Below are 24,017 nucleotides of genomic sequence, written 5' to 3'. Positions count from 1 at the left end.
CTACTAACGCATTCTAATTGAGACAATATGGCAGACCGGGAGCTTGGAGTGACAGCTCCTCCACTATCTAATCAGCCACAATGAAAACCTTTCACTAACCCCGTGATGTCATCCACGGGGTTTAGGTAAAGTCGATAGATAAAGAGATAGGAGGGACATTTCGGACGTAACCTAAGATTCTCTGCTGCTGCAGTTTGTGTTTACGGACTTGACGACCAGGCTACGATGGCGGCCGCAGGAAATACAGCCGCCATCTTGGCCCGGTCGTGCATTGTTCATCACGTCATTCATCTGTTTTTGTGGCATCCATACTATCAATGCCCAATATAAGCGTTGCATGAAGTGAAGGATTTTCTTCTTAGTAAATGTTACAGGAGTTTGTTCTGCTGTTTGTGGAAATGAGACGGTTCGCTGAAAGAAACAGTGATCGTGTTCATTTCCCATTTTTTCCCATGAAGTTCCTCATCATCGTTATGTTGCACTTTGACCCACATTCTGTTGAACCACGTTAATCAAAAGACGGATCTTAACAGTCTAATTGATTCTGTATTGTTTTGGATTCATGTCGGCTACTGTCAAATTCCATTTAAATTCATTTTCCTTACATTATAATAATAATAATAATAATAATCTTTATTTCTATAGCACTTTTTATACATTAAGCAACACAAAGTGCTTCCACAAAAATTAAAAACAGTGCAAAGATAAAATAGATGAATAAAAAGCAGGTGAACACACACGCACACATGCAGACACACATCATAGGTGAAGACATGCCGAGTGATATGGAGACATGGCAGGACACTGAGGACTAAGGTGAGGAAAGGGACATATTTGGGCCGTCCACACTGGGGGCGGCACAACTTCCGACCACAGGGGGCGCCGCCCCACAGATCCCCCCCCAACCGGGCAGACAAGCCAATCCCACCGCATACGCGGGGGACCTGCCAGGTGCCCGGGCAGGGAAACCCATGGGACGGCTCCACCAGTGGCAAAAACCGGCCACCACCAGTGTAGCGCCCCCTAGAGGAACCACTGGAGATAAAAAAGAAAATTAGATAATTATCTGAAATAAATAAATAGAAGTAGATAAATACATTGATCAAATACATAACTATATACACACATACATGTATAAAATCAGTTAAAAGCCTGATTAAAAAGGTGAGTTTTTAACCCTTTTTTAAAAACCTCAATGGACTCTGCAGCCCTGAGGTTCCCCGGCAGGCTGTTCCACAAACGGGGGCCATAGGAGCTGAACGCAGCCTCCCCGTGAGTCTTGGTCCTCGTTTGAGGGACAATTAAAAGGCCGGTGCCGGAGGACCTCAGGGCCCGCGAGGGTTGATATGATAAAAGTAGTTCGGATAAATAAGAGGGTGCAAAACCATTAAGACACTTAAAAACTAGTAAAAGAACCTTAAAATCGATCCTGAAGCGAACGGGGAGCCAATGCAGCAATTTTAAAATAGGCGTGATGTGGGCCCGCCCTCTGGTCCTCGTCAGCACTCGTGCGGCAGAGTTTTGTAGGATTAAACAGTCTAAATACACATTTCCCAGTACAGTTTTTGTGATGTGATTATATTCACAATCACAAATAAAAGTTACTGATTAAGATGCAGAATGTAGCTTACAGTGCATTCATGTTATCATTGATCCCCATAATATTCAAAATTAAAATAACATTGCCAATCGGTCATTGTGAAAATGTTGGGTTTTTTTTGTGTTTCACAATTATGTTGGTTTTGTGAAGTCAATTAGACAGTTGTTTGAACACAAGCTTGGCTGGCTTTTGCTATTTACAAAAGCTGAACAGCAGGTGTCACCATGCAATTCCACTTAATTGTATGCTGTTTTTGGCAAAACAACTGTCAAACTGCAGCGGCAGAGAATCCAAGACACCAGAGCACCGTGTGGAGTATTTCTGGACAAATCGGCAGACTGTGGAAAGCAGGGCTCGGGGATTACTGTTCACAGGTAAGATGGAACATTAATATTGTTTGAATTTTGTGAATATAAAAGTATTGTTCTATATTTCTGTCCACTAGCAAACTCGTAGCAGCTTCCATGAGCTTGACTTTGTTTACAGGCTTAAGGAGAATAAACACTCTACATAGTAAGACCCACAACTGGAACGGAACCAGGGATGCAGTAATTTTCACATGAGGCCCCTATGATGCCCTTCAGAATAGACATCAAATCAAACAGAATACACACAGCAACACCTTTGTATTTTTTCCTCATTTTTTTGCTGGACATTCAAATCGAATCAAAATGTAAATAAATTGAACACAGAAACAGTTAAGAGGTGGAAAAACAACTTTTTTATTGTTATTCACCAATCATAAGGTAATCATAAGTAATAAGAATGGTCTTGGCGTTGCCAAAATCCAGACAACACATCCTCCCCTTCTTCACATGGAAAAGCCTGAAGAAGGTTCTGACCTGGGGAGACTGGACGCATGGTCACGGAAACGGCTCAAGAGGATCATCCTCGGTATGATGTTGTTGCACACCGCTCAGGGAAAACTCATCTCCTGGAAGGTTCACATATACTATGATATGAAGGTAGTCTCCCACGTGAACCTGCAAGTAATGCATCTGAATTAATATTCAACACAATCTTTCATTGTTCAACAAATTGTCTCTCTGATGCTGTTATTCTGTCCACGAGCACATCTGATGATATATTTTGCTCGATTGATAAATAACAACAAATAAAGGTTTTTTAAATTACCTTGATGAGAAAGTTCATCCCTTCCACAACCTGACTCCTGTATTTAATGGCTCTGAATTCCTTATAATTTTTCCCGGTCTTCTTCTCAACTGCAGTCTTGACCTGTGAATCACATAAAACAGGAATCCAGAGTGTCACATACAACAAAGAGATGCATGTGGGAGGATGTTAGAAATCAAGGTTGGCTGAAGCTCACCTTATCACAGATCTTCTGAGTCTCTGGAGTGGCATCCTCCGTCTGCCCGTATCCTCCAACTGGATCAGACATTCTGGAAAAGTCCTCTAAAGAAAGACTGGTATGCTTGTATGGGTGCAAAATGCTTCATTTCATGTGGTTGTCTCCTGTATTTATGCTGCACAGCTGGAAGCATCTGAGCAAGTATCACATGAAGGGCGGCATCGCACGTCACCTCAGCCAGTTTATTTACTCATCACATTTACAGTTACTCCCCAAATTCTAATGCAATCTGTCCATTCTTGTCCAAAGGTACTCAAGGCAAGTTGAAATGCTTCAGGTTTATTGCACACAAAACATTATATGAATAAGGCAACTCAAAATAACTTAAATAAGTGACAACGAAACAAAATATGAAGGAATAAAGGTTCAAAAATAAACAGAACAATGACTTAAAGTAATTACTTGATCAGCATGGCAAAGCTGTGAGAAAGTGGAAAATTAGGCATGCTGCTTCAAATCTCTATGAAAGAAAAGATAAAGTGATCATATTTAGAATCTTTATGTTTTCTTCTGAAATAGCTAAGGTAATCTAAAGAAAGTACTGGCATGTGGGAAGAATAAACTTTGCTAATTATTGAAACAGATGTTATTTTTTATTGCAGCATTAATGTTTTGTGTTATTGGCATTGAATGGTTCATCTATTCTGGTCTGTGTATGTTTTGGTCATTGGATTTTCCGTTCAGAGAAGGAAAAAAAAGATCAGTGATCAGTTCTTTTTGCATCTGGTGCCTCTCATTGTTAATATTAATTTATTTTTGGCACAAGCTGGTGTTGTAGGTATGAGACTATTGTGAACTGAATTAATTCGATTATGGATATTTATCCAGTGCACTAGGCATGTTAGAAAAAATACTCCAACATACATGACATCTACACAGTGGCTATTGGTGATAAAAAAAAAAAAAAGTTATTTAAAAACCCAGATTATGTTTTCAAAGAACAAGTCAAGAATGAAACAAGCTTGAGATTAATAAATAGAAACTATGACATTTTATTACCAGTTGGTACTGAAAGATCACAGTCCTGTGGAGTTGGTGCATCACGGTGGCTGGAGCAGCTTTATGCAACCACCATGTGGCTTTGCTCTTCCAGTCTGCACAATATTCACATTGATTTATAGATGAAGCCCCAGACACTTGGTTGGTGATATTCCCTAAACTATGTTGTGTTTAGCACAAGTTAACGCAAGTTTAACAATCATCCAGGCCCTGTGGATAAGATGGCTGTGCTGTCTGCTAAACCCAAGTGAGGAGCAACTACAGAAGGTGTAAGATAAAAGCTGAATATTATAGATTTAAAGCTGAATGTTATAGATTTATTTCAGTATTCTTCATGAATGTTAGACTGAAAAAGTATGTGTACACCACGTATGTATTACACTTCACACAGGAGCACACTCTAAAACGACCTCAGTGGGGATTTACCTGATCTCTCCATCCTTCAGGATATAACTATCAAATTTCACATGACGCTACCAAACAATATCAACAAAACTTGGTATACCTATGCCAGTATTCCACAGTTTTATTAGTTCTCCTCTTCTAATTAAACATATTATAACTCATCAAATATGCAAACAAGTATTCTGCACTGGAGGATTTTTCTTTTTTATCTGACAGCAATATGAGAATATTTACGCAAGGCTGTTCCATGAGTTCATAAACAACATAAACCAGTACAGAGTAACGTTTGTGTGCTATTTTGCCTTTTTTATTATTTGTGGCGAAGAGTTAATAAACACGACTATCTATATTTAACATTTGTTCTTACTTTACAGGTTTCAAACATTAACACCCCCTTAAATTATAAATTGTCTTTCTTTGAAAAAGCCATTTTTGAATACCATCTGGAATGCTAATATTCATTACACGGAACACAATTTCTTATATTTTAAAATATATAATATCCAGAAATTTTTATGTGGATGATTGTATGAAAAGTTAATTGGCAGAATCCCCTTATCCTGCTCTAGTTATGATCCTAATCACTCTTTTCTGCAATTTGATTGTTGGAACCAAGTTAGTCTTACATGTTTTTCCACACATGTCCACACAATATGTCATATAAGGCAGCACAAGTGAACAGTACCATAAATGTAGACATTTATTATTCAGTAAGTCTCTAGTTTTGTAAAGAAGAGAAATAGACTTGGACAATTTTCATTTTTCGTGTTCTATGTGAGGCTTCCAACAAAGTTTGTCATCTATTATGCCCTATTATCATATATTATACTCCTAAACCCTTTCAATTTCAACATTATCTAAATACAGTTTTACTTCAGCATCAACCTGCTTCAGCTGATCCAGAATGTTTCTGTCAGAGTTCTTACAAACACCAATAAACTGGACCAGATCACACCGGTCCTCTAAACACCACAATGGCTTCCTGTGAGTGAAAGGATGGATTTTAAAATCTTCCTTCTGCTCTACAAAGTGTTGCGTGGTCTTGGACCATGAATCATCCAGACCTCTCCGGTGGTCTGAGACAGGACTACTGTGTGTTCCAGAACCAGAACCAAACAAAGTAAAGCAGCTTTGAGTTTATCTGTTTCTCACACAAGAGGTCTGCTCAACTGTTTTAATTACCTTTTATCTTATAATTTCTCAATGTCTTCTTTTATTTCTGTTTGGCATATTGATATCGTCATTCAAGAAGTTCCAGAGAAACACGGGACATGGGCATATTGATATCGTCACTCAAGCAGTTTCAGAGAAACACGGGACATGGGCATATTGATATCGTCACTCAAGAAATTCCAGAGAAACACGGGACATGGGCATATCGATATCGTTACTCCAGCAGGGCTACACTGAGGACAGATAAACAGAAGCGTTGCTGTGTTTATTCTGTATGATTTGATATCTATTCTGAAGGGAATCATAGGGGCCTCATGTCAAAATTACTGCATCCCTGGTTCCGTTCCTATTGTGGGTCTTACCATGTGGAGATTGTTTTTTCTCCTTGAGCCTGCATTTGTTTTCCCTGAATATTCAGTCACTTCACACAAGTATTAAAACGTGCTTGATTTGGTGACTGATTTGACTGTGTTTGCCTTGAGATTATCTATTCAGGTCGTAGCCCCGTGCTGCAGCTCAGCATACTAACAAATCAACAGAAGTACCATCTAAACTGTTATGAGTTGTTGATACACGAGTCATTTTTTCTCTTCCAGAGTCCATTATCCAAAGTACAACAGGGCCACAATGTTGTTACTGTAGTAATTTTACCTGTATGGCCACTTTTTACAAAACTAATTTCAGGTTGATGGTCATTTCTTTTGCATTTAGGATTATATCAAGGCACTACAGAAAACATGTTTGGTGTCATGATAGCTTCAGATGACAACTCAGTAGAAATTCTATTGATGTGATGATAATCCAATGAAAGGACCTACAAACATCAATATTCAACACCAGGAATCCTTCAAGGAAATAAACAGCTTCTTGTGAGTCAGAAAATTTGCCACAGATTAAAACAAAACAAACGCACACATTTCAAAGTATTTCACCGTCTTTAAAAAACTCTTTTTGCACAATAATTTTCATTGAAGAAGCACAGAGATGACAGTTTTACAGCGGTGGTAATGCCATACAATAATCATAGTGGAATACGGGTGTGTTGGAGAGGAGGTCCGATTGGTCAGTACGATGAACCGAATGCCGCCAGGACTCTGCAGCAGGTTCACAGTTTGACTCCAGTCTGGATTTGAACCTCAGCGAGTGAAACGACTCCTTTTATCAGACAGTTTCACTTCACCTTTGGAGGTGTGTAGTGAATTCGGCACCTTTCGTTGAAAACCTGAGAAACAAAATGTTTTATCTGTGGGCTTCTCTAAGGTGTGATTAAATGGCGTCACTCGTGAACCGGCACCAACGTACCTTCACACTTCTATCATTGACGACTTCTTCAACATTCAGCTCCGACTGCATCAGCTTCAACTGGAGTCAAAGACAAACAATGCTTTGAATTCACACACAGGGGGAGCTCAACAGCAGTGCTGAGGTTCACGAGATAGCATGAGAAATTGGCCTCACATTGGTCTGCTCCTTTCTCAGCTGTTTGATTAGTGCCAAGTTTTCACTGTCTTTAGCTCTTTGCTCACGCAGCTGTCCCACCACTTCAGACGTCTGGGCTATGCAGGCCTTTATGGCTTTGTCTCGGCTCAGGTGGGCCTCCATCATCTGCACAAGAGAAAACACAGCTCAAGAAAAAAAAATCTCAAGAACTCACAGTGGCGGTTTTGAAGATTTGTCAGTGGGATGCATTCAGTTCTTACAGATTCATAAAGCTGCTTGCAGGTTTGCGTTGCATCTACTTTGCCCGAGAAGGACACTGTGGGCACGGTGGTGTTCAGGGAATGGACGATGCGGTCATCTATGGTGCGCATCACCGTCAGCACCTCCTAAGAAACACAAAGTGGAAGATTTTCTCAGACACACAAGCAAATAAGCCTCTTATTTGATCCCAATGGTGACAATACCAGCACAGCTTTCACTAAGAACATTTAGTTAGATTAATCAGCAAGAATTGCTGGAGTGTGATCGTTGACAATATTACGCTTTCAATCCGACTTTGTTAAAGAACAAAACATTTCCATGTTTTATAGTTAAATTATTCAATCAGACAGTCTGTGATGCTTAAATTTTTAGGAGAACAATAACGTGTTTTTGTGATGACAGCACAGGTATTGAAGAATTGTTTCACTGCTGAAGTTGAATAATTAGTTGTGGGAAAGTGTAACTTGTAAAAAGCAAAAACAGATTTCTGATACATGCAACGCTCATTTGACTATACATCAGAAAAGATATTCTGCTTTGGATGAACCATTTCTGTAAGTTTCAATTGGAATATTGCCCTCTGAGCAGGAATTGAGTGGATTTAAATCATTTTCTCAATTTTTCCTGCATTCCTCGCATTTTTTTTTCTTCAAACTTAGTTTAATGGAAGTAAGAACACATGCTCAGCAAAACATCAAACCATAGGACATAATTGTTTAGTTTTTTGTTTGTTTTATTTTTATAAAAAAAAAAAAAAGAAAGAAAGACATTTTTAAATACATTACAGTCATTCCAATTTGCTTTTATAGAGAAAATAGAAAAGCCCAACATATCCACATGAGCAAGCAGGTGTGTTTGCGACTGTGGAAAGGAAAAACTCCCCCCAACAGGGAGAAACCTTTGCAGAAACCAGACTCAGAGGTGGTGGCATTCTGCTGACCGGTTGGGGTGAAATGATAGAGGAGAGGAGAGGAAAGACAGAGAAAGACTTGGTGGGGAGATACAAACAATACCCTTGTTAGTGCGACATACATTTTTTTTTCTTTTTAATAATACAATAATCACAGTGATCTAAATATTTTCCAACTGCCATGAGATTAAATCAGCCTGAGCAACAACAGAGCAAAAACCAAAATAATCACAACAATTATAACAAAAGCAAAAACAAAAGGACACAAAACAAAGAAAAGAAAAAAAAGAGAAAAACAGAACGAAACAAAAAACAAAACAAAAACAAACAAAAACAGGAAGAGAAAAAAAAACACCACCAACAACAACAACAACAACAAAAGCAAACAACAACTTGATTTTGATAATTAACAGAACAATCTCGTCAATGAGGAATGGAAGTGTGTGTGTGTGTGTGTGTGTGTGTCTGTGTGTGTGTGTGTGTGCGTGCGTGTAGTTTTTCCTCTGGATGTGAATGGAACTGTTGTGGGGGGGCCCGCGGCACCACCCCGGGGGCCGAGGTCACCAGGGCCAGACACCGCCACTCCGGCATCCAGCAACCCACCAGACCCAGTGAGGCCCCAACAAACCACCCCGGAGAGCCACGCCCCAACCCAGAAGGCACCAGACGGAGCGCGCAGAGAGGACCCCCCCCCCAGGCCAGAGGGGCCCACAAGAGAAGGATAAAGGGCTGCAAGGCCCCAGGCCCCGACCCGAGCCGCCAAGCCGGGACCGGCCAGTGCAGCGCTCCCAGGCCACGCGGGCAGGGAGCCCCCCCGGCCCCGACAGCGGAGCCCGCCGCACCCCCGGTGGCCATCCCCCCCACCACCCCCCCAACCCCGGTGGGACAGAGAAGGCCCCAGCCGCAGAGCCCCAGACCTGCCCCCCCCCCCCAGACCAGGAGGAGCGAAGGCCCAGCCAGGCCCGGCCGGAGGACAGCCACCCTCCAACCCCCAGGAGCCCCATTCTCCACCAATCCAACTGTGAATAGGGAGGGAGAACCACTACCCAGCCCCCCCGGAGGCGCCACGCTCGAGCGAGCGTGCCCCCCGTACTCCAGCCGCACTCACCCCGGAACACGGTGGGACCACAGCGGGAGGTGCTGGGGGGAGCCCCCACCCCCCCTCCACCCTGAGGGGTGTTGGATGCATGTAGAGATGTGTATTTGTGTTTTGAAGAGGTGGGTGCAATGTGTATGTCTCAGGTGCGGTTTAAAATGAAGGGGTAGCGGGGGCCCGGGCGTTCTACCGCTGCCCAGCGGCAGAACCATAGGACACAAACCATAGGACATAATTGAATGCCAAACAGAAATGTGTGCATGTGTGTTCATCTGCTTTTTATTTATCTATTTTATCTTTGCACTGTTTTTAATTCTTGTTAAAGCACTTTGTGTCACTTCAATGTATAAAAAAATGCTATATAAATAAAGATTGATTTGATTAAAGATTGATTTGATATGATTCTGTCATTTTAAGAGAGTAAACAAAAATGACAAATGTTACATTTCAATCCTTTAGATACTTTAACTCTTAATTTGTATTAGCTACTAACGCATTCTAATTGAGACAATATGGCAGACCGGGAGCTTGGAGTGACAGCTCCTCCACTATCTAATCAGCCACAATGAAAACCTTTCATTAACCCCATGATGTCATCCACGGGGTTTAGGTAAAGTCGATAGATAAAGAGATAGGAGGGACATTTCGGACGTAACCTAAGATTCTCTGCTGCTGCAGTTTGTGTTTACGGACTTGACGACCTACGATGGCGGCCGCAGGAAATACAGCCGCCATCTTGGCCCGGTCGTGCATTGTTCATCACGTCATTCATCTGTTTTTGTGGCATCCATACTATCAATGCCCAATATAAGCGTTGCATGAAGTGAAGGATTTTCTTCTTAGTAAATGTTACAGGAGTTTGTTCTGCTGTTTGTGGAAATGAGACGGTTCGCTGAAAGAAACAGTGATCGTGTTCATTTCCCATTTTTTCCCATGAAGTTCCTCATCATCGTTATGTTGCACTTTGACCCACATTCTGTTGAACCACGTTAATCAAAAGACGGATCTTAACAGTCTAATTGATTCTGTATTGTTTTGGATTCATGTCGGCTACTGTCAAATTCCATTTAAATTCATTTTCCTTACATTAAACAGTCTAAATACACATTTCCCAGTACAGTTTTTGTGATGTGATTATATTCACAATCACAAATAAAAGTTACTGATTAAGATGCAGAATGTAGCTTACAGTGCATTCATGTTATCATTGATCCCCATAATATTCAAAATTAAAATAACATTGCCAATCGGTCATTGTGAAAATGTTGGGTTTTTTTTGTGTTTCACAATTATGTTGGTTTTGTGAAGTCAATTAGACAGTTGTTTGAACACAAGCTTGGCTGGCTTTTGCTATTTACAAAAGCTGAACAGCAGGTGTCACCGTGCAATTCCACTTAATTGTATGCTGTTTTTGGCAAAACAACTGTCAAACTGCAGCGGCAGAGAATCCAAGACACCAGAGCACCGTGTGGAGTATTTCTGGACAAATCGGCAGACTGTGGAAAGCAGGGCTCGGGGATTACTGTTCACAGGTGTTGGGATCTGCAGGACCACAGAAAGTTGGTTCATTTCTGGGGAGAGACAATATTCATTTGTCATGAGACGCAGTCATGACATGAATTCTGACCCAGGAATGTGATGGCCTTTCACACCTAGAGTGGGGAAGGGGGGACATTCTCCAGGACCTTCCACCCCCCCTTTCTGCTCACAAGACTCTCCCCCCATGCAATCAGCCAGTCACTGATTGGTTGAAGCTCTCAGGCTTCGACACCTCTGAAGTCACACGTGGACAAAAGGCTTTCACCCAGCCTCCATTCGAAGAGACTCTTGCAAAGCAAACTCCAAGGAGGTGGGTTGCTGCAGAGCAGCTCATCCAGTGTTAGCACACAGCTAACACGAGAGGCCGGCAACCGGAGGCCTCCACTCCTTAACTCATCTGCTGACCCGACCACGAGGGTCAGACCTTCCCCTGATCCAGAGACCAGCACCCAGAGTCTGCTCTCCAGGGAAACCAACCGGTTCCTCCAGGACAGGACCAGGGACCCTCACAGAACTTCGTTGTGTTTTTCCTGAACAAGCAGGGAAACCATCACAGACCTGAGCGACCAGCTCCTCAGTCTGAACAAAGGGGCAACCAGGAGCTGTAAGAAGGACAGCTCCTGAAACACCAACTCCATCTTCTTCTCCTCAGCCTGCAGAACCAGCAAACCACAGTTAGCAGGAGGTGCTAACTACAGGAGAAGACACCAGCTTCCCTCCAGCAGGACAACAACCGAACTCTTCCAAGGAAGTGGTAACAACTGGGCATTACTTGAGATTAGTTAAACTTGATGCTATGCATAGAACTGTTTAACTTTCATGAAGATGTGTTGATTCTGTTACAGTGATCGCGTTCTGATGATAATGATATTAGGAGCCGTTATCAACTTGTAAACCACTGTTAGCTCTGCCACAGACACAGGGTCTGCATGCTAATCTGCTTTACTAACTCGTTAACTCACAATCCTACACATATCACATCAAAGACAACATCACACAGTAACTGAACACCATCTGACGACTCCTGACGTTTTACAAGACAAATCGCAGTCACATAAACTCATTCTAGAAATGGTCCTTTAGCAGAGACACACAGAAGCAGATGCTGTGGCTAGCTTCTATTGTTCTTTTGCTATCAGCACATGGCCGAGCTGTAAAGGACAGACCTCCTGTTCTCTGACAACCTCCATTTGGAATGTAGTTTCTTGTGATCCGCCATCTTGTTTTGTAGTTCCATCACACGTCATACACACACACTCCCTCCAACTCTCTCTCTCTCTTTCTCTCTCCACACACACACATGCACCTACACACACCCAGCTGTATATAGGTAGTTAGAATCTGTGTTTTATTCGTTTTCATTGTTAATAAATATAATGTTTGGAATCATACTTGCTGTTTTATTAATGAGCACAAAGGTGAATGAAATGTCGACCTCTTCTGTGTTAAGAACTCCAAAATCCTTCAAGCTTTACTAATTCTGGTAATTGTAATTAATTTAACTATTAATTCAAATTCCTGATAAACTGTTTAGTATATCTTATGAGACTGATATAACTGAATTGACTATCATTTCCTGTTACGACAGGTGGTGCTCCGAGGTTCTGATACAGATCAGATTAAATTTCAACATTATTAATAACTATCTTTGATAATTATTAATCATTATCGATAGCCAACCAAACATAAATAGTGATCCATATGAGGACATAATGGTCCCAACACAGGTAAGATGGAACATTAATATTGTTTGAATTTTGTGAATATAAAAGTATTGTTCTATATTTCTGTCCACTAGCAAACTCGTAGCAGCTTCCATGAGCTCGACTTTGTTTACAGGCTAAAGGAGAATAAACACTCTACATAGTAAGACCCACAACTGGAACGGAACCAGGGATGCAGTAATTTTCACATGAGGCCCCTATGATGCCCTTCAGAATAGACATCAAATCATACAGAATAAACACAGCAACACCTTTGTATTTTTTCCTCATTTTTTGCTGGACATTCAAATCGAATCAAAATGTAAATAAATTGAACACAGAAACAGTTAAGAGGTGGAAAAACAACTTTTTTATTGTTATTCACCAATCAGTAATATGTTGAAACAGAGTAATAAGAATGGTCTTGGTGTTGCTAAAATCCAGACAACACATCCTCCCCTTCTTCACATGGAAAAGCCTGAAGAAGGACCTGGGGAGACTGGATGCATGGTCACTAAAACGGCTCAAGAGGATCATCCTTGGCATGATGTTGTTGCACACCGCTCAGGGAAAACTCATCTCCTGGAAGGTTCACATATACTATGATATGAAGGTAGTCTCCCACGTGAACCTGCAAGTAATGCATCTGAATTAATATTCAACACAATCTTTCATTGTTCAACAAATTGTCTCTCTGATGCTGTTATTCTGTCCACGAGCACATCTGATGATATATTTTGCTCAATTGATAAATAACAACAAATAAAGGTTTTTTAAATTACCTTGATGAGAAAGTTCATCCCTTCCACAACCTGACTCCTGTATTTAATGGGTCTGAATTCCTTATAATTTTTCCCGGTCTTCTTCTCAACCTCAGTCTTGACCTGTGAATCACATAAAACAGGAATCCAGAGTGTCACATACAACAAAGAGATGCATGTGGTAGGATGTTAGAAATCAAGGTTGGCTGAAGCTCACCTTATCGCAGATCTTCTGAGTCTCTGGAGTGGCATCCTCCGTCGGCCCGTATCCTCCAACTGGATCAGACATTCTGGAAAAGTCCTCTAAAGAAAGACTGGTCTGCTTGTATGGGTGCAAAATGCTTCATTTCATGTGGTTGTCTCCTGTATTTATGCTGCACAGCTGGAAGCACCTGAGCAAGTGTCACATGAAGGGCGGCATCACACGTCACCTCAGCCAGTTTATTTACTCATCACATTTACAGTTACTCCCCAAATTCTAATGCAATCTCTCCATTCTTGTCCAAAGGTACTGAAGGCAAGTTGAAATGCTTCAGGTTTATTGCAGACAAAACATTATATACATAAGGCAACTCAAAATAACTTAAATAAGTGACACCGAAACAAAATATGAAGGAATAAAGGTTAAAAAAATAAACAGAACAATGACTTAAAGTAATTACTTGATCAGCATGGCAAAGCTGTGAGAAAGTGGAAAATTAGGCATGCTGCTTCAAATCTCTATGAATGAAAAGATAAAGTGATCATATTTAGAATCTGTATGTTTTCTTCTGAAATAGCTAAGATAATCTAAAGAAAATACTGGCATGTGGGAAGAATAAACTTTGCTAATTATTGAAACAGATGTTTTTTTTTATTGCAGCATTAATGTTTTGGTTTATTGGCATTGAATGGTTCATCTATTCTGGTCTGTGTATGTTTTGGTCATTGGATTTTCCGTTCAGAGAAGGAAAAAAAAGATCAGTGATCAGTTCTTTTTGCATCTGGTGCCTCTCATTGTTAATATTAATTTATTTTTGGCACAAGCTGGTGTTGTAGGTATGAGGCTATTGTGAACTGAATTAATTTGATTATGGATATTTATCCAGTGCACTTGGCATGTTAGAAAAAAATACTCCAACATACATGACATCTACAGAGTGGCTATTGGTGATAAAGTTATTTAAAAACCCAGATAATGTTTTCAAAGAATAAGTCAAGAATGAAACAAGCTTGAGATTAATAAATAGAAACTATGACATTTTAACACCAGTTGGTACTGAAAGATCACAGTCCTGTGGAGTTGGTGCATCACGGTGGCTGGAGCAGCTTTATGCAACCACCATGTGGCTTTGCTCTTCCAGTCTGCACAATATTCACATTGATTTACAGATGAAGCCCCAGACACTTGGTTGGTGATATTCCCTAAACTATGTTGTGTTTAGCACAAGTTAACGCAAGTTTAACAATCATCCAGGCCCTGTGGATAAGATGGCTGTGCTGTCTGCTAAACCCAAGTGAGGAGCAACTACAGAAGGTGTAAGATAAAAGCTGAATATTATAGATTTAAAGCTGAATGTTATAGATTTATTTCAGTATTCTTCATGAATGTTAGACTGAAAAAGCATGTGTACACCACGTATGTATTACACTTCACACAGGAGCACACTCTAAAACGACCTCAGTGGGGATTTACCTGATCTCTCCATCCTTCAGGATATAACTATCAAATTTCACATGACGCTACCAAACAATATCAACAAAACTTGGTATACCTATGCCAGTATTCCACAGTTTTATTAGTTCTCCTCTTCTAATCAAACATATTATAACTCATCAAATATGCAAACAAGTATTCTGCACTGGAGGATTTTTCTTTTTTAGCTGACAGCAATATGAGAATATTTACGCAAGGCTGTTCCATGAGTTCATAAACAACATAAACCAGTACACAGTAACGTTTGTGTGCTATTTTGCCTTTTTTATTATTTGTGGCGAAGAGTTAATAAACATGACTAGTTATGTTTAACATTTGTTCTTACTTTACAGGTTTCAAACATTAACACCCCCTTAAATTATAAATTGTCTTTCTTTAAAAAAGCCATTTTTGAATACCATCTGGAATGCTAATATTCATTACACGGAACACAATTTCTTATATTTTAAAATATATAATATCCAGAAATTTTAATGTGGATGATTGTATGAAAAGTTGATTGGTGGAATCCCCTTATCCTGCTCTAGTTATGATCCTAATCACTCTTTTCTGCAATTTGATTGTTGGAACCAAGTTAGTCTTACATGTTTTTCCCCACATGTCCACACAATATGTCATATAAGGCAGCACAAGTGAACAGTACCATAAATGTAGACATTTATTATTCAGTAAGTCTCTAGTTTTGTAAAGAAGAGAAATAGACTTGGACAATTTTCATTTTTCGTGTTCTATGTGAGGCTTCCAACAAAGTTTGTCATCTATTATGCCCTATTATCATATATTATACTCCTAAACCCTTTCAATTTCAACATTATCTAAATACAGTTTTACTTCAGCATCAACCTGCTTCAGCTGATCCAGAATGTTTCTGTCAGAGTTCTTACAAACACCAATAAACTGGACCAGATCACACCGGTCCTCCAAACAACACAATGGCTTCCTGTGAGTGAAAGGATGGATTTTAAAATCTTCCTTCTGCTCTACAAAGTGTTGCCTGGTCTTGGACCATGAATCATCCAGACCTCTCCGGTGGTCTGAGACAGGACTACTGTGTGTTCCAGAACCAGAACCAAACAAAGTAAAGCAGCTTTGAGTTTATCTGCTTCTCACTTGTGAAACAAACTTGTTGAACACAAGAGGTCTGCTCAACTGTTTTAATGGCCTTTTATCTTTTAATTTCTCAATGTCTTCTTTTATTTCTGTTTGGCATATTGATATCGTCACTCAAGAAGTTCCAGAGAAACACGGGACATGGGCATATTGATATCGTTACTCAAGCAGGGCTACACTGAGGACAGATAAACAGAAGCGTTGCTGTGTTTATTCTGTATGATTTGATATCTATTCTGAAGGTAATCATAGGGGCCTCATGTCAAAATTACTGCATCCCTGGTTCCGTTCCTATTGTGGGTCTTACCATGTGGAGATTGTTTTTTCTCCTTGAGCCTGCATTCGTTTTCCCTGAATATTCAGTCACTTCACACAGTATTAAAATGTGCTTGATTTGGTGACTGATTTGACTGTGTTTGCCTTGAGATTATCTATTCAGGTCGTAGCCCCATGCTGCATATCAGCATACTAACAAATCAACAGAAGCACCATCTAAACTGTTAAAAGTTGTTGATAAAGTCATTTTTTCTCTTCCAGAGTCCATTATCCAAAGTACAACAGGGCCACAATGTTGTTACTGTAGTAATTTTACCTGTATGGCCACTTTTTACTAAACTCATTTCAGGTTGATGGTCATTTCTTTTGCATTTAGGATTATATCAAGGCACTACAGAAAATGTGTTTGGTGTCATGATAGCTTCAGATGACAACTCAGTAGAAATTCTATTGATGTGATGATAATCCAATGAAAGGACCTACAAACATCAATATTCAACACCAGGAATCCTTCAAGGAAATAAACAGCTTCTTGTGACTCAGAACATTTGCCACAGATTAAAACAAAACAAACGCACACATTTCAAAGTATTTCACCGTCTTTAAAAAACTCTTTTTGCACAATAATTTTCATTGAAGAAGCACAGAGATGACAGTTTTACAGCGGTGGTAATGCCATACAATAATCATAGTGGAATACGGGTGTGTTGGAGAGGAGGTCCGATTGGTCAGTACGATGAACCGAATGCCGCCAGGACTCCGCAGCAGGTTCACAGTTTGACTCCAGTCTGGATTTGAACCTCAGCGAGTGAAACGACTCCTTTTATCAGACAGTTTCACTTCACCTTTGGAGGTGTGTAGTGGATTCGGCACCTTTCGTTGAAAACCTGACAAACAAAACGTTTTATCTGTGGGCTTCTCTAAGGTGTGATTAAATGGCGTCACTCGTGAACCGGCACCAACGTACCTTCACACTTCTATCATTGACGACTTCTTCAACATTCAGCTCCGACTGCATCAGCTTCAACTGGAGTCAAAGACAAACAATGCTTTGAATTCACACACAGGGGGAGCTCAACAGCAGTGCTGAGGTTCACGAGATAGCATGAGAAATTGGCCTCACATTGGTCTGCTCCTTTCTCAGCTGTTTGATTAGTGCCAAGTTTTCACTGTCTTTAGCTCTTTGCTCACGCAGCTGTCCCACCACTTCAGACGTCTGGGCTATGCAGGCCTTTATGGCTTTGTCTCGGCTCAGGTGGGCCTCCATCATCTGCACAAGAGAAAACACAGCTCAAGAAAAAAAAACTCTCAAGAACTCACAGTGTTGGTTTTGAAGATTCATAAGTGGGATGCATTCAGTTCTTACAGATTCATAAAGCTGCTTGCAGGTTTGCGTTGCATCTACTTTGCCCGAGAAGGACACTGTGGGCACGGTGGTGTTCAGGGAATGGACGATGCGGTCATCTATGGTGCGCATCACCTTCAGCACCTCCTAAGAAACACAAAGTGGAAGATTTCCTCAGACACACAAGCAAATAAGCCTCTTATTTGATCCCAATGGTGACAATACCAGCACAGCTTTCACTAAGAACATTTAGTGAGATTAATCAGCGAGAATTGCTGGAGTGTGATCGTTGACAATATTACACTTTGCATCCGACTTTGTTAAAGAACAAGACATTTCCATGTTTTATAGTCAAATTATTTAATCAGACAGTCTGTGATGCTTAAGTTTTTAGGAGAACAATAACACATGTGTTTATGAGATGACAGCACAGGTATTGAAAAATTGTCTCATTGCTGAAGTTGAATAATTAGTTGTCGGAGAATGTAACTTGTAAAAAGCAAAAACAGATTTCTGATGCATGCAATGCTCATTTGACTATACATCAGAAAAGATATTCTGCTTTGGATGAATCATTTCTGTAAGTTTCAATTGGAATATTGCCATCTCAGCAGGAATTTAGTGGATTTAAATCATTTTCTCAATTTTTCCTGCAGCGACTGAAATCACTTCTCTCTCTACAAGTAACCACAACTTTACTGTGATGTTTGGTAGTACTTTGTGACAGAGGCCGAAATCACCACAACAGGAGTTGTTGGTCTCATTTGAAGGATTTAGTTCTTTGCAACTCGAAGCAGAGTCCAAACAATAATCACTTTGGTCATCTGGTTTCCACTAGTTGCATTTTCTATGTATGATACTTAACAATATAACAATGAGAGCTGAGTGAGGAGGAGAAGAGTCGGTTGGCTTGTTACAGAGTATTGGGACGCTTCGGTCACATGCTGCTAGTTTCCAGCAGGCTGCTCCGCTGTGGCTCCTTGAACTCTGCACAGTGGCCAGGACCCGGAGGGTCACTCATTCAGCGCTTTAAATGGAAAACAAACCGTGCGGTGGATGAAACTCAGACACGGTGCGACTCGGATGGCTGTCATCCCGTGGAAGGTTTGCATAAAGCGATGAATACTTGGTTTAGATTTACCTGAAACATTGAAAAGTCCTCACAGTTTAAAGTTCCCACGGGCGCCGCCATAGTGGACTGCCGGGTCCTCCCCAGACGCAACGTCACGGGGTTGTTCAAGCCAGTGCCTGAATAAAATCCCGCAATTTTACGTATTTTAGACTCATTCCTAAACTTAATGTTGGTCTCAGGCGTATTGTAACTCTAAAATAATCACATAGCATGACTACGTAAATGTTTTCCACTTATCAATCCAATTTTGTTCCTTTCACTGTGTTGATATGACGCGTGTTTAATTAAATTCATTAGGGAATTATTGGAATGGCCTAAAGTGAAAATCCTGGCAGTCCAAACGGGAGTGACAAATTCAAGAGACAAACCATGTGCACAGAAAAATTATGTTTACTGGAAGGGGCGATTAAGAGATGGCAAATGAGCACAATGAGACACAAAATGACATCAAATAGGCTCAAAGAGGATTACGGTCGAAAATGTAGGTGATGCTTCCATCTTGTGGCATAAAACTGTATAATTCCTTTTTGTAAATATTGTTTATGTTGTGTTCTTCTGTCCATTCTGTTCCTCCATTGTTATATTCACCACAAGCCTTGTAAATATTGTGTCTTTTTTTCATTTATTTCTGTCTTATATGATATTTATATTCTATTCATGATGTTCTATTCAATGTGGGGCAAGGCTGTAAAGAATTTCTCTCTTTAGAAGTGCGTGTGTGTGTGGGGGGGAGGGAGGGGGGGTGCACTCGGGGACCTTCTGTCTTGTAATCAGCACATGGACGATTACGTAACTTGTGTCGGAACATTTCAGCGCTGAGTCTAAATCAGCCTCCCTATATTTTCTGCTTCGCTCTACATAACTAGATACGAGCCCTCACCATTCATTTATCCCGTGCGTATTATTTGTTTAGTGATATTTAGCAGACTGTTTTTGATCAGGCAGTGGACGGACGCTAATGTTTGTGTGCTGCGGGGTCCTGCTGGTGGTTGACTTTCAGTCAGAGGTTCACGATTCTCACTCAGTTTGTTTCTGAGTTTCAGTGTTTGACAGATTGAGACGACCTGAATGGATTAATTTACCAATCTGTCCCTCCGTGAAGCATCATGAACTTGATCAGATCGCGCCTCTCCGTCTGCAGCCTCCTCGGTTCGTACGTCTTCCTCCAGTTTGACTTTTGTTTAATAATAACCTGCTGCTTTCACCATCTCCGCCCACCTCTGCTTTTAAAGAACTGGGCCGATCAATTGTCCGCTTTTTAATCAGCGTGTGATTTTTAGTCTCCTCTGTGATCCGTTTAAAATGTCTCCCAGACCTGTTCACGCAGGTCATGTCGACAGCAGGTTTGATGTGAATTTCCCGGATTGTGAAATTGATCTTGCATTTAAACAGCCACAGCATATCTCTTGAAGACACTGTGGCCTAATGAACTGTTCCTATTCTCCACGACAGGAGAACTTTACACCTAACACACCTTTTTATTAATATGTAATGATATGCCCCGGATTGTTGTGTGTGATAAACCTTCCTATTCTATTTCAAAATACTTCAGAAAAATAGCAATAAAACCAAACAAGTGAGTTAAGTAAAGCAAAAACACAATATAGTTAAAATGTATACGAAGTGACTATTTAACCCGACAAGTAAACTAGAATTTAAAAAAACAGAGCAATTAAGTGATTAATAGAAAGAATAAGAACACAAACAAGGTTAAAGACAGCAATACATTCTGTATAAATCACCACATTTTAGGATGGCTAAATGTTGCAATTTTTCCATAGTTTTTGTTCTGTAATATAATTATTATTTTTTTTTTTTTACATTAATCAAAGCAATGAACTGATCCGTGTTGTTTTACATCCACACAGGTCGGAGGTGCAGTCAGGCCACTGAGACGGTTTCCTACAGGGGGATGTGCAATAAACCACAGGAGGTCAAATCACAGCCTCCGCCAGCAGTGCCAGCGCCAGGTGAAGTGTGGAAGATGATATTTGTTTCCCCGGACAATCGTTCAGTCTTTATTTATTTACAGAAATCTACTAACACTCGTTGGTTCTTTCCTGCAAATTTCTCCAATTTTAATTTTAGATAGATTTATGGTACGACTCCACCATTGAAATTCTGAAACACCGTTTCTGAAATTGTCGGTCATTTCTCCAAACAACTCCAGTGGATTTTGTTCCTCCCGGGTCAGAGGTGCCAGAGCTTCGTGTGAGAAAGTTATTCTTATGTCCCTGAAGACCGAAGCGAGGACACAGGAAGAGGGGTCACCGTACAGAGTGATGGACTGAGTCATTGGGGCCGCGCGCATTAGCCGACCTCCACTCTGCTTGTTTATTCATGAAGATGTGTCTTTGTTTTTCCATGTAGAACCACGTCCTGCGTTCAGACTCCCAGGATACAGACCCTCAAACCTGGACAAGAAGATTCTGATCTGGACGGGACGCTTCAAGACGGTAGAGCAGATACCAGAGACCGTGTCGTGAGTCGCCTTTTCCTGTTTATGCCAGATACTGTGATTGGCTTTCTGCGCGATTCAGTTAAGTTTACATCACAAGAACAGAGCTAACTAATTGGATGAGCGGCGGCACAGCGTGCAGCTGGTGCTCAAGGGACGCTCAAGTTTGAACGGGGCGTCTGTTCGTGGCTGTGGTTCTTGATGTCAGGGTGGAGATCGCTTCTGATCTGCTGCTGTGATAAGACGTCTGCCCGGTGTGCACAAAACGTTCAGCCCCCCCCCCCTCCCCCCACCTCCTGCACTCATCAAGCTTAGTATCCAAAACAAAATCGGCGCGTGACGGACTCTGGAGAATTAGAATCATTCTGTGTGATAAATATTGACATAAGATTCCAAGAGGAGCTTGAATAGCCGATGATGATTATTGACCCTGCTGCTGCTGTATAAAGGAGCCTGCCCGTCACCTCTTGGCACCGCGACGCCCATAAATATCCACAAAGAGCTAAAACACTGAGGTCGCTTGCACTTTTCAATCACTGTGTTTGTACAAAGTGTAATGGAAATTTATTTGGAGCCTTTTGTGCACCCGTTGTTGTTTTTTTCTTTAGGTTTGAGATGATTGATGCAGCCAGGAACAAATTCAGAGTGAAGATTGCCTACTTGATGATGGCCACCACAATAGCAGCCTGTTTAGCAATGGTGTTCTTCGGCAAAAGGGTGAGTGAACGAAGGCAATTCTTTTTTTATTTATTTATTTATTTTATTTTATTGTCGAATCACAAACTTAAAGTGAAACTTTGGTCCCGTAGCCTCACTAAAGCGACATTATAAATAAATTCAGGGCTGCAACTGTTGCACTACTCCCCAAAAAGTGTAAAAATATCAGATGGTCATCGACACCCATTCGGCAAAAATCATGCATTTTATGATGTCTCTTGATTTAATTGTTCACACTTGACTTCACATTTTCACTTTTTTGAAGGAAAACATAAATATTTTAATGCACAGGGTTATTTGACTTTTGATTAATCCAATATTTTCTTGTACAGTCAACAATAATAATAATAAAAAAAAGCATTGAATATCACGGAAGGTTATGAAAGAAGCAAATCAATCTACACCTATGGGCAATTCATTTAAGACAGCCTCAAATGTATGTTTTGGAGTATGGAAAAAGAGCAAAGTACCTGAACATGCAAACACCGTCCCCAAAAAATCCTGCAACATGTTCAATTACAGGAAATTGTCAAAGGATCTGTTATTAAATGATAAATATGTGGCACTTTATATTGTTAAGTCACATTCAGGTACACTTGCACACAAATGGTGACAGCTGCCATGGAATCCATCGCTTGGGAGACATTAAGAGGTTCAGCGACTCGCGAACAGTTTGACACATAAATTGAGGAAGATGAGGGATCAAACCTGCAACCTTGCGATTGAAAGATGGACTATAATGCATCTTTTCTTCTTTTTTTTTTCAGGCTGTGGGAAGAAACGAGTCCCTGACGTCTCACAACATGGAGAAGAAAGCCAGATGGAGGGAGGACTTCCAGAGGGAGAAGGAGAATGCAGTCGCCATGTCGGAGAAGCCGCAGTGATCCCGACTTTTTTTTTTTTTTAGTCCCTGTTCCCGGTTTAATTCACCACAGACTCTGAGCTCCCCATCCTCATTCACCAGCCTCGTAGCACAACCGATTAATAAAGCAGTTCATAGCGAGTTAGACACAACCTTATTTTTCAGCAAATTCGAAGCGCAGAGTAAAGCTTCACCTACTCGGGAGGTATTTGCTGAAACTTTAAAATGGCACGCAATGAGAAAGCGGCAGTAACAACGGCAGTGTTAGGTTGCGTCGCAAGAAAGCCTACAAGACAATTCAATCAAAGCAACAATGCATTCAGCTCTTACCTTTCAGTCTCTAAGATAAACACCTTAGGTAACCTGGTTTTTCCACCGTTTCAAAAATCTGATTTCTTTGCAGTTGCACCTTGTGAAGGTACCTCATGTAATTAGGCACATATCTTCACATCCGTGTTTATATATATAGTGAGCGCCGAAAAAAAAGCTCAATAAACGAATAAATCTTGAGAAGTCTCATGTGATTTTATGTCCTTATCTGATTCTGGTGTGTTCAGACGTCACAGTTAAAACGTCCGGCTGGTTAGGGTTACTTGATCGGAGGTCACAATCCAGTCTGTGTGGCAATATAAAACTGTAATTGCTGGTGTACATACTTGTTCTGACTGGACGAAGGAAAGGCAAACCCACAGGACAAACACATTGACAACTACAGAGAAAACCCAGAGTACTTGGATAAAAAAAAACTCATTGATGCACTGGAGGAACTGAAGTCCAACCAGAGACATGACTTGACATTTGTAACAACTAACTTAAAAATGACCAATAATGTAATAATTTTTTTAATGGTAGTCAAAAATGTAATGACTTGCCAATAGCATATAAGTACATCTCAGCCATTATAAGAGTATTTTGACAATAATCTAATAAGTCATTACATGATCAAAGAAGCATTAAAAATCCTTTCAAATTGTTATAACTTCATGTAATAATTTCATTTTTGAAATGTAATATTTCCTTGCAGGTTTTGTGCAATGTGTTTGCCTATAGTGGAAAACATACTAATCATACAAAGTATGCAGCACTCTCAATTATGGTTTTATAAAACCTACTATTTCATCACTTTATTGGCCATTATTGGATGTTAGAGCCTCGTTTAACT

General features: G+C 40.5%; 5 protein-coding genes across 5 annotated transcripts; 1 reads left to right on the top strand and 4 right to left on the bottom strand.

The window, feature by feature from the left end:
* Positions 1-2,308: 2,308 nt before the first annotated feature.
* Positions 2,309-3,047, bottom strand: LOC308144135 (cystatin-A5-like). The gene is made up of 3 exons (XM_080515188.1): positions 2,931-3,047; positions 2,735-2,836; positions 2,309-2,583 (listed from the first exon to the last, which is right to left on the bottom strand). The coding sequence occupies exons 1-3, from the start codon at positions 3,000-3,002 to the stop codon at positions 2,464-2,466; spliced, it is 294 nt and encodes a 97-aa protein (XP_080371314.1). The 5' UTR covers positions 3,003-3,047; the 3' UTR covers positions 2,309-2,463.
* Positions 3,048-6,557: 3,510 nt separating this feature from the next.
* LOC308144092 (protein MIX23-like) lies at positions 6,558-7,385 on the bottom strand. Its single transcript, XM_080515132.1, has 4 exons — positions 7,250-7,385; positions 7,008-7,154; positions 6,852-6,911; positions 6,558-6,771 (listed from the first exon to the last, which is right to left on the bottom strand). The coding sequence occupies exons 1-4, from the start codon at positions 7,358-7,360 to the stop codon at positions 6,721-6,723; spliced, it is 369 nt and encodes a 122-aa protein (XP_080371258.1). The 5' UTR covers positions 7,361-7,385; the 3' UTR covers positions 6,558-6,720.
* Positions 7,386-12,868: 5,483 nt separating this feature from the next.
* LOC308143863 (cystatin-A5-like) lies at positions 12,869-13,586 on the bottom strand. Its single transcript, XM_080514805.1, has 3 exons — positions 13,477-13,586; positions 13,281-13,382; positions 12,869-13,129 (listed from the first exon to the last, which is right to left on the bottom strand). The coding sequence occupies exons 1-3, from the start codon at positions 13,546-13,548 to the stop codon at positions 13,013-13,015; spliced, it is 291 nt and encodes a 96-aa protein (XP_080370931.1). The 5' UTR covers positions 13,549-13,586; the 3' UTR covers positions 12,869-13,012.
* A 3,347-nt stretch (positions 13,587-16,933) lies between these two features.
* On the bottom strand, positions 16,934-18,915 carry LOC308143959 (protein MIX23). The gene is made up of 5 exons (XM_080514919.1): positions 18,828-18,915; positions 17,708-17,833; positions 17,465-17,611; positions 17,309-17,368; positions 16,934-17,228 (listed from the first exon to the last, which is right to left on the bottom strand). Exons 1-5 carry the CDS (start codon positions 18,876-18,878, stop codon positions 17,178-17,180), a joined length of 435 nt encoding a protein of 144 aa, XP_080371045.1. The 5' UTR covers positions 18,879-18,915; the 3' UTR covers positions 16,934-17,177.
* An 853-nt stretch (positions 18,916-19,768) lies between these two features.
* Positions 19,769-23,353, top strand: fam162a (family with sequence similarity 162 member A). The gene is made up of 5 exons (XM_080514709.1): positions 19,769-19,967; positions 20,687-20,788; positions 21,189-21,300; positions 21,885-21,993; positions 22,761-23,353. The coding sequence occupies exons 1-5, from the start codon at positions 19,925-19,927 to the stop codon at positions 22,875-22,877; spliced, it is 483 nt and encodes a 160-aa protein (XP_080370835.1). The 5' UTR covers positions 19,769-19,924; the 3' UTR covers positions 22,878-23,353.
* Positions 23,354-24,017: the final 664 nt, after the last annotated feature.

The sequence above is a fragment of the Blennius ocellaris genome (genome assembly GCF_963422515.1).
Source record: "Blennius ocellaris genome assembly, chromosome: 19".
NCBI lineage: Eukaryota > Metazoa > Chordata > Actinopteri > Blenniiformes > Blenniidae > Blennius > Blennius ocellaris.
This window is presented reverse-complemented; position numbering and strand designations above follow the sequence as displayed.

What these genes read in the sequence shown, in the direction of transcription:
- LOC308143959 (XM_080514919.1), bottom strand. Translation starts at nt 18,878, where the DNA reads ATGGCGGCGCCCGTGGGAACTTTAAACTGTGAGGACTTTTCAATGTTT. An exon ending in AGGACTTTTCAATGTTTCAG is followed by an intron (nt 17,834 to 18,827) that starts GTAAATCTAAAC and finishes TGTGTTTCTTAG; the next exon opens with GAGGTGCTGAAGGTGATGCG. An exon ending in TCAATGATAGAAGTGTGAAG is followed by an intron (nt 17,229 to 17,308) that starts GTACGTTGGTGC and finishes TTTGTTTGTCAG; the next exon opens with GTTTTCAACGAAAGGTGCCG.
- LOC308144092 (XM_080515132.1), bottom strand. Translation starts at nt 7,360, where the DNA reads ATGCGCACCATAGATGACCGCATCGTCCATTCCCTGAACACCACCGTG. An exon ending in GCAAGCAGCTTTATGAATCT is followed by an intron (nt 7,155 to 7,249) that starts GTAAGAACTGAA and finishes TCTCTTGTGCAG; the next exon opens with ATGATGGAGGCCCACCTGAG. An exon ending in TGAGAAAGGAGCAGACCAAT is followed by an intron (nt 6,912 to 7,007) that starts GTGAGGCCAATT and finishes CTTTGACTCCAG; the next exon opens with TTGAAGCTGATGCAGTCGGA.
- LOC308143863 (XM_080514805.1), bottom strand. Translation starts at nt 13,548, where the DNA reads ATGTCTGATCCAGTTGGAGGATACGGGCCGACGGAGGATGCCACTCCA. An exon ending in CTCAGAAGATCTGCGATAAG is followed by an intron (nt 13,383 to 13,476) that starts GTGAGCTTCAGC and finishes TGTGATTCACAG; the next exon opens with GTCAAGACTGAGGTTGAGAA. An exon ending in GGATGAACTTTCTCATCAAG is followed by an intron (nt 13,130 to 13,280) that starts GTAATTTAAAAA and finishes CATTACTTGCAG; the next exon opens with GTTCACGTGGGAGACTACCT.
- fam162a (XM_080514709.1), top strand. Translation starts at nt 19,925, where the DNA reads ATGAACTTGATCAGATCGCGCCTCTCCGTCTGCAGCCTCCTCG. An exon ending in CTCCGTCTGCAGCCTCCTCG is followed by an intron (nt 19,968 to 20,686) that starts GTTCGTACGTCT and finishes ACATCCACACAG; the next exon opens with GTCGGAGGTGCAGTCAGGCC. An exon ending in CAGATACCAGAGACCGTGTC is followed by an intron (nt 21,301 to 21,884) that starts GTGAGTCGCCTT and finishes TTTTTTCTTTAG; the next exon opens with GTTTGAGATGATTGATGCAG.
- LOC308144135 (XM_080515188.1), bottom strand. Translation starts at nt 3,002, where the DNA reads ATGTCTGATCCAGTTGGAGGATACGGGCAGACGGAGGATGCCACTCCA. An exon ending in CTCAGAAGATCTGTGATAAG is followed by an intron (nt 2,837 to 2,930) that starts GTGAGCTTCAGC and finishes TGTGATTCACAG; the next exon opens with GTCAAGACTGCAGTTGAGAA. An exon ending in GGATGAACTTTCTCATCAAG is followed by an intron (nt 2,584 to 2,734) that starts GTAATTTAAAAA and finishes CATTACTTGCAG; the next exon opens with GTTCACGTGGGAGACTACCT.